Below are 13,150 nucleotides of genomic sequence, written 5' to 3' on the forward strand. Positions count from 1 at the left end.
TATGATATGATGTAATATCGTCTGAACCTGGAGAGAGAGAGCTGGAGGCCACAGGAAGCCCACCCCCCGCAGGGCTGGTGAGGATGAGAGCACACTCGACGGACATGCTGAGCCGGTAAAAGCTCATCTCACTGCCTCCACCGTGGTGTGCAAACAACCGCTGAGAAACCCTCAGGCTGGATAAGGAGTCCTTTGAGCCACTGACTCTGGTGACCTGGAATAAGATTTGAACAAGATTTTCAGGATCAGCGCTGTCAATTAACAAGTGCTGTAAGCGACCCTGGGTCCCAGAGAGCCACTGCTCCATACTACATGCTTGAGAAGACATATAATATCAGCTACTTGGTAAAAGAAAGCCCGTAGACTGGTAAACTAACCTGTAGGTTTTGATCCTCGGGCATTATGGAGGTAAACTGAGGCTGTTTCCAACTCATCCACAGGGCTGGGTCTCTGGCCATGTTGACAGCAAATGGTTCATAGCCCTCCTGCAGGCCACACACAGTAAAGTACTGCAGAGAGCTCACTTGGTGGCCCAGGTTTAGCCTTCCCACCTGGTTCACCCCAACACCGACTACAGGCAACAGGCCTGTGCAATACGAGTAGAGACAAGAAGAAACATACTTTAGTCGGATAAAATGATTTCTGTCTTTAGTTTGGATTTTTCTCAAGAAATGGATAGTACTGCCACATTATCTTTCAATTAAATAAACAGTAACTAAGTCTATCAAATACACTGTATAATGTCAACAAAAAAAAAAAAACTCTTCCAAACCATCTCCGATATCAAAGTCCTTGGCAGCCAGCTCTGATCCTCTGTCATTAAACAGCACCTCTCCATTGAGCGTGACAATCATGGTGCGGTCAGTCGTGTCCACCAAGCAACCCACCACATCGCCTCTCTGCCACGGACGTCCCAGGGGCTCAACGCCCTGATGGTACCACTGAGCCTGAAAAGCAAAAGGAAGAAAAGGAGTTACAAAGAACCACAATTACTGCCTCAAGGTTGTTCGTCTAAAATGTCATCATTTTATCCTGTTTGACATTTGTGAGACAGTGTCATAATGAGCCTATGAATTATTGAATTATGGCCAAAAAGGTGTTTTGTGAGATCGCAGTATCCTTTGGGCATCCAATTCTAATCAATTCATCCATAAGTCCAATTCCCTTCAGGCGTTCATGAGTTCATTTTGAGTTTTTTATAATATTTCTATTATATTATAATGCTGTATACTGTGAGAGTAAATCAAGAAATTAACAACTGTGAGAACATAAAGGCATGTGCTATTATGAGTGGATTGGATGTATTGCTCTTTTAACAGAAACACTTGTCATGTGGTCATATTGAGAACTAGCTAATTTTATTTTCCCACCTCAAATCCATGGAAGACGAATGCCTGGTCATCTGAGCCGAGCTCTTTATCTGGGGTACAGCCTGGTCGGGCCCAGCCCACTCGCATATTCCCAGCTGTCACTATTTCAAGTTCAAAGTACCACTTCCCCAGGGTCACAGAGTATGATTTATCTGGTCTGAACACTCTGCACTTCTCAGCAGAGAAGAGACATGCATTTGATAATGTGGCTGTAAACCCAAGAAACAGAAAAAAAACATGGTTATCTGCTTAAATAATAAATTTGCATTCAATCCCCATTCAATTCAGTGCAATTTTTGTAATACAACGTTGACAAATGTTGCAGTTATTGTGAGTATTCTGTAAAATGGTGAAACTTATATACGAACAGAGCCTAATTTTAACTGAACTAAAATGCATTATCTTATGACGGTTACAATAAACAAAAGTGAACTGAGCTGAGCTTTAACGGATAAGACTGATGACGGGGCTTTGAGACATACTGCGTTCCTGGTTGAGAGGCTCCACGCTGTAACCGTAGGCCAGCAGAGGACAGACAGCCTCTCTGACACCCTCCCTGCCCACTCTCCTTCTCCTTTCATCAAGAAGGCCGTAGGGCACGAGGTACGGGCTACGCTTCCCTTTCACATCCTAAAAGTACAGATGCAAGGAGCAAAAATGAGCAACTATATTTGTTAAAGAACAGTATCAGCGTGTGCTGTTGCGATGTCAATGTCTATGTTGTGACTGGGAGGCAATGAGCAGGGAATATTATTTCATATCTGAAATCAAGAAGTCTCATTTTGAGTGAGGGTGTATACATGATTAAGACTGAAAACAAGCTGAATTGCATTTGAGCAACAAGTTGTTCAGATTCCTCCACAGCAGTGTCTGACCAAAGCAGTAATACAGCAGAAAACATAAACCTGTTGGGCTCCATAGGTCCATCCCTGCTTGATGCGCTCTCTGGCCCATACATTGTGATCATTCTCTGCCAACAAGTTAACCACTTCCTCGTGAGCTGGGCTCAGAAAAACCTGGCTCAAGTCGACTGGGGCCGGTCTATAGCCACTGGGCTGCTCATACCTGTGAAGGGGAATTTAAAAAAAATCATAAATGAGTTGTTATGATGTAGTTGAGCATTTACAGTATTCATGAATAAGATCATCAGGCAAACTCAACAAAAAATAGATCATCCCATCCCCTCGGCCCAAATGTTTAATATGTACAAGGGCTCCAAACAACTAAAGCTGTACATACTTGTTGGCTAGTCTCATGTATTTCACTCTCTCCTCAGCGTGGTCATCCGTCAAACCAATGTGGAAACCAAGGGCAAGGAGAGTCCTCCAGTAGAAAAACAAACAAAGACATTCACTAACCATTGAAAACGAAGCCTCGAGGACATGTACACATTAAAAAAAGCTTCAAAGTGTTGTGTATTGTATGATGCAGATAGCAGACGGCTCACCTGAGTGTGTCCTGAGACATCTGAAGGTTTTGGTTCTTCTCCTGCTCCGACAGCTTAGAGAACTCCAGCAGACTCGGATCATGCCTCTTAACTTCATCTCTCACCTATTTGACAAAAGCTGGTATTTTTTTAAGCCGCAAGTAAAACCGAAAGAGAGCTGGACCAAGCTTTCGAGGGTACATTCCTTACATGCTATGTGACAAGTGGTTTTCATGTATGCAATGTAAATAAATCATTGATGTTGTTTCTCTTCTCTTACAGGTCCATGTGTCCATCCAAGATCAATCTTATCCATCGCCCAGAGTTCATGGATATTCTCAGCCATTTTTTCTCTAATATCCTCAAGTTGTGGGGGCAATACCACCTATGGAGAGTAATATTAGTACAGTAAGGGTAACTGAGCTACATTGATTAGATATCTTTCAACATAAAGGATCAACTTCAAATTGTGATATAACTACAATATCTTTGTATCCAATTTAAAAATAATATCTTTATATCCAATTTAATATCATATGATATAAAGTCTCTACCTGTACAAAGACGATAGCAAATAATTTTTTGTAAAATAACATCTGTTTGACTGCTGATTTCTTACCTTGCTGATGTCTACTGGTGTGGGAGTAAAGGTCAATGGAGTTGCAGGTACTAAGGGGCCAATGAGCTCTTGTGTCCCCTCTCCACGGTCCAAGATGTATTTCTGACATGGCTCTAACTTCAGCTTGACTCTCGGGAGCAGAGCGTCAGAGCACGGAGCAAAACCTGGCGGGGGCAGGTAGCGAAACTCTCCATGCTGCCCCCCAAACAGAAAGCGAACCCTGCATTCCAGAAAAAGGACACGGAAGACATTTACTGGATGCATCGCGGTCCGCACGGAGACAAAAAACATGAATTCAGGTATCTCCACTACTGACTTGACTCCTGCAGAGAAGCTGACCACAGGATGAAGAAGTCCATTAGCACAGAAGTTCTCCAACATGCCCTGCACAGGCAGACCGTTGACTCGGAAGGAGACGCAGAGAGCACCGAGGTCAAGACAGCAGCTGACCACATCGTCATCTTTCAGCAGGTGAGGGAAGAGAGAGCTCACCCTGCGGCCCACGCAGCCTGAGAATGAGGAGACACAGCCTTTAATGTCATCCATGTTCAGATGTAGTTTTGATGTAAAGTTGGTTGTTACTCAAGGGATCAGTAAAAACCCTGAACTATGCGCCCTGACAAAACTAAACAAGATTGAAATATTCATATTCACATTTTTGTGAGCGAGTTCCCCAATTCTGCTTCTACTGTAGTCTGAAATTTGGATCTCTTGTTGGATCTCGTCCTCACCTGACCAGAGGTGAAGCCCATCAAAGCCATACGAGCAGAGGTCGTCTCCCACTCCATTGCCCCCCCAGCCCTCCCCTCCTGTGGGCCTGGGCTGGTAGCCCTCAGAGCGAGCCCAGCCAACGCGCAGGTGGGTGGGCTCAGATGTGAGGAAGGAGTCGACATGATCTACAACCAGCTCATAGTACCACCTCCGATGCTGGGCTGATTCTTCGCTGAGAGCCAAAAAGATGTTCGGTCTCATGCTGTGGTGTGCAGAGAATACCGGAGATAAACAAGAGGGCAAAAAAAGACAGACGATTGGATACGGTTTTGTTGTATATTGCTTGATTACAATGATTTTTTAGTACAATATTCATTTGAAAAACATGAATAGGTCTCCAAAATTACACAGCAATATGATTATGACTACGACATGAAAAAAAGAACAATTGAGAAGAGCAGGAAACCATGAGAAATCCCAGAGAATTAAATGCAGTGTATGAGAATCCTGGACAAGCGTATCGCCACCTGAAGAAATTCCAGTGGTAAGTCTGAAAGGTAGAATGGGTATTTATGACTAGAGTGAGTTAAACAACACCGATTTTTTTGCTGTACACAACAGAATATCTAATTAAGGTTGAAACTCTGCCAAATGCTTGTTTGAAAAATTTTACCATAATGCCCTGTGTAGGACCACACACTGTATTTTCCCTCTGCAGGACATGTGGTACTCTCTGCAGTCCCCACAGAACATAGCTCAAATCTCAAGGGCACAGCACATTGCATTGTTATGAAGTCATACATTAATGAACAAATACAGGACCAGGCTCTTGCAGAGGTTCTCCTTTTGCCCCCAATATCAATACCGAAACTGAATTACCTGAGACAATTTAGAAGCCGAGTTCGACAAACAATAACATGGAGAAAATCACCAATATGTTGCTGAAATTCAGTCTGGCCAACACGGTGTCTTGAGAAAAAAATGCTAGTTCCTATAGCGACACTAACCTTGTCCTTGACAAAGCTTTGGTGACAGTGAAGACATAAGGAAAGAGACGGAGGGAATTGAGAGAATGGTGAAAGGACGAGGAGAGAAATGTGTGACCTAGTTAAGAGGCTACAAGAGATTGGATAGAAATGGATCAGTAGAATGGAAAAAGAAAAGAAGAATAGGAAAAAGGGCATCTGGAAGAACTGACTTAATGTGGTGGACAAGGAAGAGAAGATGGAAAAGAGCAAAGAACTTAACGAGTTAAAGGAAAGCAGATGAACTAATGAGGCATTTAGGTTAGTTGAACAAGGAGTAAAAGTGATAGAATGAGAAATGGCTTGAGGAGGAAGTGAGAGCAGGGAATTGACTGAGCAGGTGTGAAGAATATGAAACAAAATAAGCTATAGGGGCCTGAGGAACAAAATGGGCTGCTGATAGAGAAAAGCATGATAAAAGAAGGCAGCTGCTACGGAAGAAAGGGCAGATGGAGTAAAAGAAAAAAATTTCAAAAAAACAAGCTCAAAGGAAAAGGGAAATGGGAGCTGCCTATAAGATCAGACTGGCATAGTCGGACAAAATATTCAGAGATGAAATGTGATGAAAAGGGTAAAAAAAAAAAAAAGGATAATAAATGGCCGAAGATTAAATCCGAGAGCCATAACATCTCAGGCAGAAAGCAACTTTTCCAAAATCTCATTGGAAGAGGCCGAGACAAAATCATCTGTGCTTGGACGTCAACGTTATAGGCCTGATCTATTCTGATCTATTAAGAGACGTCGAATGAAAGGACACAAACAATTATTTAATTTACTCAAGGACGTCAGAGAAAACATGAGTGCTGCGGAGAAATCTCAAGTGTTTGTTGTACCGAGGATGTGGACACAATTACAGATATACCAAGACCCACAGACGAGTGCTCTCTACAGCTGACTAATAACGCTCAGTCTTTATCTCGCTCTTTTCTAGCATAAGAGCGGGAAAAAGAAAAGGCCCCGAGTGATTCTCCAAAAGTGAATAAAAGCAAGGATGGAATAATGGAACATGCACTCCATGCAACACACATCATTTGTAAATATGCGCCTCTATATAATAGATATCTAACAATACAGCAAAGAGCCTCTGTCTGCGTGTATGTGGATATGTCGTTTGCATAACCCAATCTTTGATTCTGAAATAGCTATGTTGTTATTTATGAATAATGAATGATCCTTTAATCCACAGCCACATATTTCCATCACTGCGATGATTCGACTGTGAGATTGGCAGTCGAATCAGGCTCCTCAGATCAAATTGTAGACTTTTTAGGGTCACCCCTACTTATGTAACTACCAGAGTCTTCTTCACTTCCCTGGAGTCAACGAGCGCTTCTTCACAACGCTGCTTTCCTAATTTTGATATCTCAAGTGTAACTTTTGTACGTATGATTTTTGTGTGTACTAAATGACACAGGCGGACTGTTTCTGACTAACTACAAATGCTCATTGACTGCGTTTCACTTTTGATGCTGGATATTCTGAACTCTTCTTCACTTCCTTTGAGTCAGCGAGCTGAAAGCCTACATGTACAGCTCTAAAGCACTCCGACATGCAAATCATAATGAGTACATTCTTTGCAATACTAACTTACAACGTCTGTCGGCAAAGGCAAAATACCACCTCTAATTAAATCCAAGCTCTACTTTATAACAAAGCACATTTTACCTGTGTGTCTGGGCAAGAGGATCTGAACTTGGGTGTGTCCTTACTCGTGAAACAAACTGTTTTCCGAGTATCCACCTCTGTGTGACGAAACTATGTCCTGACAGGTGTATTGCTCAAAAGCCAGCAATGAGCAGTTCTTGAGAAAGCTGCAAGCAGCAATACCACAGGCCAAGCATTCAGCCCGTTCCGAACAAGCATGATATGCACTGGCACTGCACTAGTTAGAGATACAATTTAAATGCAGTGAAATAACTCAAAGATAGAACAAATTAGTTGTATTTAGAAAAACACATTATAAATTGTACCTTGTGACTTGATTAGCCAGACGTGTTTGAAGCAGCAAGTCTCTGTCTGGCAGCAGGTTGTCACAGATGAGGTTCTGATTGGATCGCACAGCTACACCATGACACACACACAGCGAGCACAGCACCTCCAGCACCTGGAAAACAAACCTGTCAGCACTTCATCCAGCAAAAGCTTGATTAAACACATGAAAATGATCCCACGTTAGGGAACAGATCAAAATCTGCCATAACAGCCGCAATGGAACCGGACGAAAAGCAGCCTCCCGACTACTTCTGGCATATTTACAGTAATGGATATTAATATGCGCTGTCCCGGAGCAATAAACTGAATAAATGAAAAGCATAAAAGCATAAAAATTACTTCTCATGATTTTTATTTGAAACACACACAACCCCCCCTAAACAGTACCTTGTGGTTGCATCCATGCTTGTCTAGAAGAGAGATGATAGAAAGAATGTGTCCTTCTTTGATGACGTTGAGTGCTTCAGGACTTTCCACTAAGACACAGTGCAGAACCTCCAAGACTCCTATATATGGATGCAATTGTTCATTCATGTAGGAAGGAAACCCTATATTTACTGTTTATATCACATTATTATGTATAGATGTGATATGATAATATCACTGATGTCATCAGTGAACGTTTTTTTTTTTTTAATGTTTTGCAAATTAAAATTAGGATTGCTAATGAAATGCAAAAAAATCCACCCAACCACAAGAGGCCTCCAGACGGTCTAGCCTGCTAATCAGCCAGTCGAGAGAAGCTGAGAAATGTGCACAGCTCAGACGGTTTCCCCGGATCAGAGCAGCTGAAAGAGAAAAAGAAGGATTTTATTTGAAGAGTGTTCAGGATTCTTGTCACCAACACAGCCAATGGATTTCATGCAAAATGGCAGAATTCAAATGTTTTGGCAATTCTTGGATCACTGAATACTTGGATAGGTATTCTCAGTAAAATGCAATTAAATGGGTTATTGACAGGAACAAGGTGTATCTGTTTGGCATCAGTAGATGAAAATGTGGTATTGAGCCATCGACACTGAGAAGATGTGTGTTAATTCTCACCCAGTAGCTCATAGAAATTGTTGAGGATGTGCACCCACTCTGCTCCTGAGTCACTCTGAGCAGCCTCAGCAAAATGAGAGCCACCACTATATTGGTGTAGACGGTCAATACAATCTAGGACCAAATCTATCACACCCTGGGAAGAAAAGAGGGTAAACTCATGGAACAGTGACAAACGTATCACATGTAGGGTTGATTTATGAATTCACACATAGATTTACCTCTTCTTGAAACATGTTCTGACGATTCTTTAGAGCCGTCATGTTGTTCTGTTTAGCTTCATGGCCTCGCCCCTCCAGCGGAGGCTGGAAGTAGTTTATTAGATCCTGCAGACTACATGTCACTAGCTCCATTGGCAGGCTGACAGATGTGAGGTTTCCTTGTTGTCTAAAACTATCCAGTTTCCTAAAGATGGATACAAATAGATAGAGTACGTTTATAATCCAAGCAGGAAATTCAATTTAATTTATATTTTCTCGAAGACAGCCGAAATCTGTTGTGGTGTACTTGGGTATTATGTGTGTGCGCTCGCGCTCAACATCTAACGTGCAATACGATGGAGCACCTTGTACACAGTCATAGAATTTGGATGCTTTGCGACACCTAAATCAAGTACCACTCGTATACGACTTAAGCCAAAGAGATAATGGATTTTTAAGGCCTTTGAAGCCTGCCCAATATTTGAGAGTTTAAAAAAAAACAGATGATATATTGGCAGATTCTGAATGTTTTTTTTAAACATAAAAACACAACATGATAAATAATCTTGATACGCATCATAACACATTTGCTTTCTAGATGTGACTTTTAACATTTTACAATTGAAAAATCAACTCGTCAGTTTCTAAATTACTTCAAACCTAGTTTGGCGTTTCTGCACTGAAACTTCCTATTAAAGATCAGCCAACATATACACTAAAACCAACTGCAAAACGCTAATATCGGCTGATTTATCGGCGTAGTACTAACACGAACAGCTAAACAGTGGGAAACAGCAACCTTCACTCATTCATGGATATACCACACTGATAAGAGACATTCTTACACTAACTGAGAACCTAGACGTGGCATCCAGTACCTGATAAAGCGAGTGAAGAGGAGAGTAGCACTCCGGATGAGTCTGGCAGTGTGAGATTCTTCCCTCTGACAACGAGACAGCGTCAGCCCATCGTCCATATGACCCTCGCTGTGCAGAATGGCCTGGAAACACATCATTTGCAAACCTTACCTATCAAGTCTTTTGCTATATTTAAGCGCAATTCGATACATTTTCGCATTCAACATTCTTATAAGATAGTCAATACAAAACTTTTATTCTAATCTAAAAGTTTACCTTTCGCTGAGCACATCCCATGCGTGTAGATTGGGCATCAATAGCTTGGTAGGTGAGCCAGAGCCCAGACTCTACATGCTGAACATAACAGATGGAGTCTCCATATTTGATCTCTGGGATCCCCATGGCATCAATATGAGTCTTTGTGCCAGTGTCAAGCTTCTCCTGTGGGCGGAAATCTTTTGTTGAATGCATCACAAACCGTGTTCCTCTCAGATAATAAACGTATCTACACTGATGACCTTCTATATAGGATCTTTTGGAATGTGGATCGATAATTGCAGCCTTAAAGAAATGTCAGGATATTTCTCCCAAGACTCCCGACCTTTGATGATCGAAAGCAGAAGGAGGTTGTGTTGACATCAGCCTTGTCTCGGTCGACCAGATGCAGGCCTTTCTCCTCTGTAAGTCCCAGGTACCTCCCAGTAGTCACATGGCAGAGCCGGAAAGGCTGCCCCCAGCATGCATGTCTGCCGCTCCAACTGAGGAATATCAAGAGCATTGTTTTTTTTAGTTGGTTTTCTTTGGTTTTCCTCTGAAGGAAACTGAAATGTTTATTGTTGAAATGGCTGGGGAGAAAGCAAGGGACATGCAACCCTAATTCCATTCTGGGCATGTGGTATTAAATATGGTTCCAGCCTTTTTGGGCAAAAACAACAGAAACAGAAATGCTCTGCTCTGCTCTGGCAATGATCAGCAGCAATGTGTGCAACATAACATTCACAACAATCAACTACTGTGCGTATGAGTGCATTCTTTTCTTTTTTCTGCAAATGAGACTTGTAGACTAATTCGAGCTTTATATTTTATAACAATTTATTGTTTTCCAATATTACGTTGAGAACTGTAAAGTGAAAGTGGGCGGATCATCACATCCCCTGCATACGTACACAACACGCAGAATCTCCAGCCTCCAGAGGGAGCGGGCATGGCTGGAAACTGATCCAGTCTCATAATGCATGATCCTAAAATTAAGAAAAAACAACAACATGACCACAGATTGTAAAGGGCGTTTTTTTTACAGCTGACACGACAGCAGACTGGTCTTTTCAACTGACCTTTGCAGTTCCTCTCCCTGCTCTGTGGACGGAATAGTCAGACATGCGTCACTATGGCTGTGGAGCAGCCGCAATGTGTCATCCCCCTTCAGGTATCCTACAATTAACACAACAGACAAAACATACACTGAAAGAGACATTTCTACTGCATCTGGTAAACAACTGGTATCCAAACGAGGGTAACTACTACAAGCGAAATAGCAGAGGGTATGCTTCATATTGATTGTAGGTACAGCTCTTATACTGAGTGCTAACAAACAACCTTAAAAGTCTGCATTTGCAACCCGATTGAGACTCACGGCCAACATCAGGGGACATTACATGTGGAATACCTCTTTAACTAATCACGTTTCTTGGACAATCACTCGGATTATATCCTTCATAAATTAAGTTGTTTTTTTCCAATATGCTTAAAGAGGAAAGAAACTTGCCTTGAGCAACTCCACTCCCAGAGCAAATGGGAGCAACACTCCAGAGAGTCTGCTGGAAGGCTGCATTAACAATCAGGCTTTCACTCAAGCTTTTGTTGTCCAATGCGGTGCCAAAGGAGAGGTGCTGGGAAGAAACAAATACGGGCTCATCAAGAATGAATATAACTTCTGATTGTTCTCCTGTAATAGCTGTTATCATAAACAATTATGCTCATTTCATCAGAGGCAGACAGATTGCCAACGACTAAGAATGCAGCGGTTTCACAAAGCTCAGGGTTCTGATTGTGTCATGGTTTTAGTTGCTTTACTGACTCACCAGATATCTCTCGGAGGAAATATTGACCAGGATGAGGTCATCTCCAACACGCACTTTCTCACCTTCTGACCTCTGCCTGGATGCTGGGTGGACAGTCCACCAACAAGCCTCACCTGAGCCACACACACAGAATACACACCAAGGAAAGTTTGTGCCACATGATATGTAGTGCGGTAAAACAAAATCAAGTATCTAGAATAAAGAATAAAAACTATTAGAATGTGGATTTCATTAAAAAGGCCGAACACCAAATACCTGCTTTATCCTCTTGCAAACCGACATCAAAAGCCAGCTTGTCTGTTGAAGCGTGAGACGAGGACAAGCAGCTGAGATACTGGGAGTGAAATAAACAATAGATATGTGACAGTGAACATCTGAGCAAATGTTTTGAAAAAGTTAAAAGAACTGTCGGCAAATAAAGACTCCCCCTTTGTGATTTATATCTGTATCATATCAAGATGACTCACCATGCCACTGTACGAGTGTAGGAACAACACAGCCTGGCCATATAGAAGGGTGCGATGGCTTCCTCCAGCTTCCACCTGTGACTCACATGAACATTATTCAAGTCAAGAGGGATGAGTAGACACAATAGCAGTGGTGAGAAAAGTGAATAAACTGAAAAAGAAAGAAATAGAAACAAAGACTAAATGAAAAAATACATATAAATCTAAAAATGGCAAATAATAATTATACAGAAGTTACACGGAAGTTAGCCCGCTGCAACGGTCGCAATGGCAACAGTACACATAAACATGGCCGCTGCTCTGACCATCCAGCTTGGTCGATTTGAATGGGAATGTCCCTTCTACTCCTATTTTATTTATCTGGTCAACACCAGCTGTTCCAGCTTTACAATGGCTTCGTTGGTCTCTTGTGCTCTAAGATTCTGTTTATCTTGTTGCTCCAGATGATCAGTTCACAGAATAGTAGTTTAGTACAGTAACATTTATTTTACTTAAGGCTGAAATGAGGTCCGTTGAACCCAGCGACTTGTTGTGGCGGTGTTGTTTTGAAAGCATCTGTGGCATCTTGGAATTCCAATTAATTACTTATGATAATTAAATCCAATTCACAACATAAATTATAGAATGAATAACATTGATAAATGGCAAGTAATATCTGTCTTAGGAGTGTTGAGACGCACTGGGAGACGAGAAAAGAAGAGACGGGAAGAGAAGAGTCTCACCTCTGCAGCCAGGCGCTCACTGTGGACCAGCATCTCCTGCAGGGCTCGGACAGAGAGACACTGGGCCATGACGAAGCCACACACAGACAAGTCTGGAGGCACATTCTGGTAGAAATGAAAGGCAGCAGAGCATGTGTGTCATATCTGTCTACTCCATCCACCGGCCAACAATGTAGTTAGCAATAATAAAGACCAGAGCAAATTTGGGAATAGGGCAAACTGTGGATAATAGGGGCAAAATCTGCATTTGCATAATTTTACAAATCATATTATCAAACATTTCAAGAGAGATGAAGCGTGACGATAATTGACAAACAGACTGCTCTGGCAATGAGGAAGGACAGTCATTCATTGAGGTGGGGCTCTTTACCTTGCAGTTAGAAGTGGGCTCAAGCCGGCAGAGTCTGCTGCCAAATCCCTCCGCTGCAAGACAGAGTTTCACGTGTTCCTCCTGGGAGGTGAAGGTACTCTGCAAAACCACCTCGTCTCCCTGAGAAAAACACACACACACACAGAAAGATGTCACCAGTAAGCACAAACTCTCCTGTGCATAAGAGTCACAGATTATATTAAAACTGCACTCAGCTCACAAATATTTTAGAAATAACTTACAGAAACCCTGAACAAATTACATGA

The 13,150-nt window shown here is 42.1% G+C and overlaps 1 protein-coding gene across 1 annotated transcript in view; it reads right to left on the reverse strand.

The window, feature by feature from the left end:
- Positions 1–13,150, reverse strand: part of LOC142931667 (ryanodine receptor 2-like) — a 54,325-nt gene that overhangs the window by 39,437 nt on the left and 1,738 nt on the right. The window contains 28 exon segments of the mRNA XM_076075693.1: positions 28–214; positions 378–586; positions 773–947; positions 1,371–1,579; positions 1,853–2,000; positions 2,276–2,435; positions 2,610–2,693; positions 2,818–2,921; positions 3,077–3,181; positions 3,416–3,635; positions 3,732–3,924; positions 4,147–4,388; positions 7,122–7,255; positions 7,531–7,649; positions 7,836–7,931; positions 8,188–8,323; positions 8,409–8,592; positions 9,266–9,387; positions 9,521–9,685; positions 9,846–10,002; positions 10,411–10,485; positions 10,579–10,675; positions 11,010–11,133; positions 11,326–11,438; positions 11,581–11,659; positions 11,793–11,860; positions 12,496–12,619; positions 12,885–13,004. Of these exon segments, the coding sequence (XP_075931808.1) occupies positions 28–214; positions 378–586; positions 773–947; positions 1,371–1,579; positions 1,853–2,000; positions 2,276–2,435; positions 2,610–2,693; positions 2,818–2,921; positions 3,077–3,181; positions 3,416–3,635; positions 3,732–3,924; positions 4,147–4,388; positions 7,122–7,255; positions 7,531–7,649; positions 7,836–7,931; positions 8,188–8,323; positions 8,409–8,592; positions 9,266–9,387; positions 9,521–9,685; positions 9,846–10,002; positions 10,411–10,485; positions 10,579–10,675; positions 11,010–11,133; positions 11,326–11,438; positions 11,581–11,659; positions 11,793–11,860; positions 12,496–12,619; positions 12,885–13,004 (3,949 nt within the window).

Source organism: Anarhichas minor, unplaced genomic scaffold (genome assembly GCF_050575085.1).
Source record: "Anarhichas minor isolate MPS153535 unplaced genomic scaffold, ASM5057508v1 ptg000054l, whole genome shotgun sequence".
In the NCBI taxonomy this organism is placed as follows: Eukaryota; Metazoa; Chordata; class Actinopteri; order Perciformes; family Anarhichadidae; genus Anarhichas; species Anarhichas minor.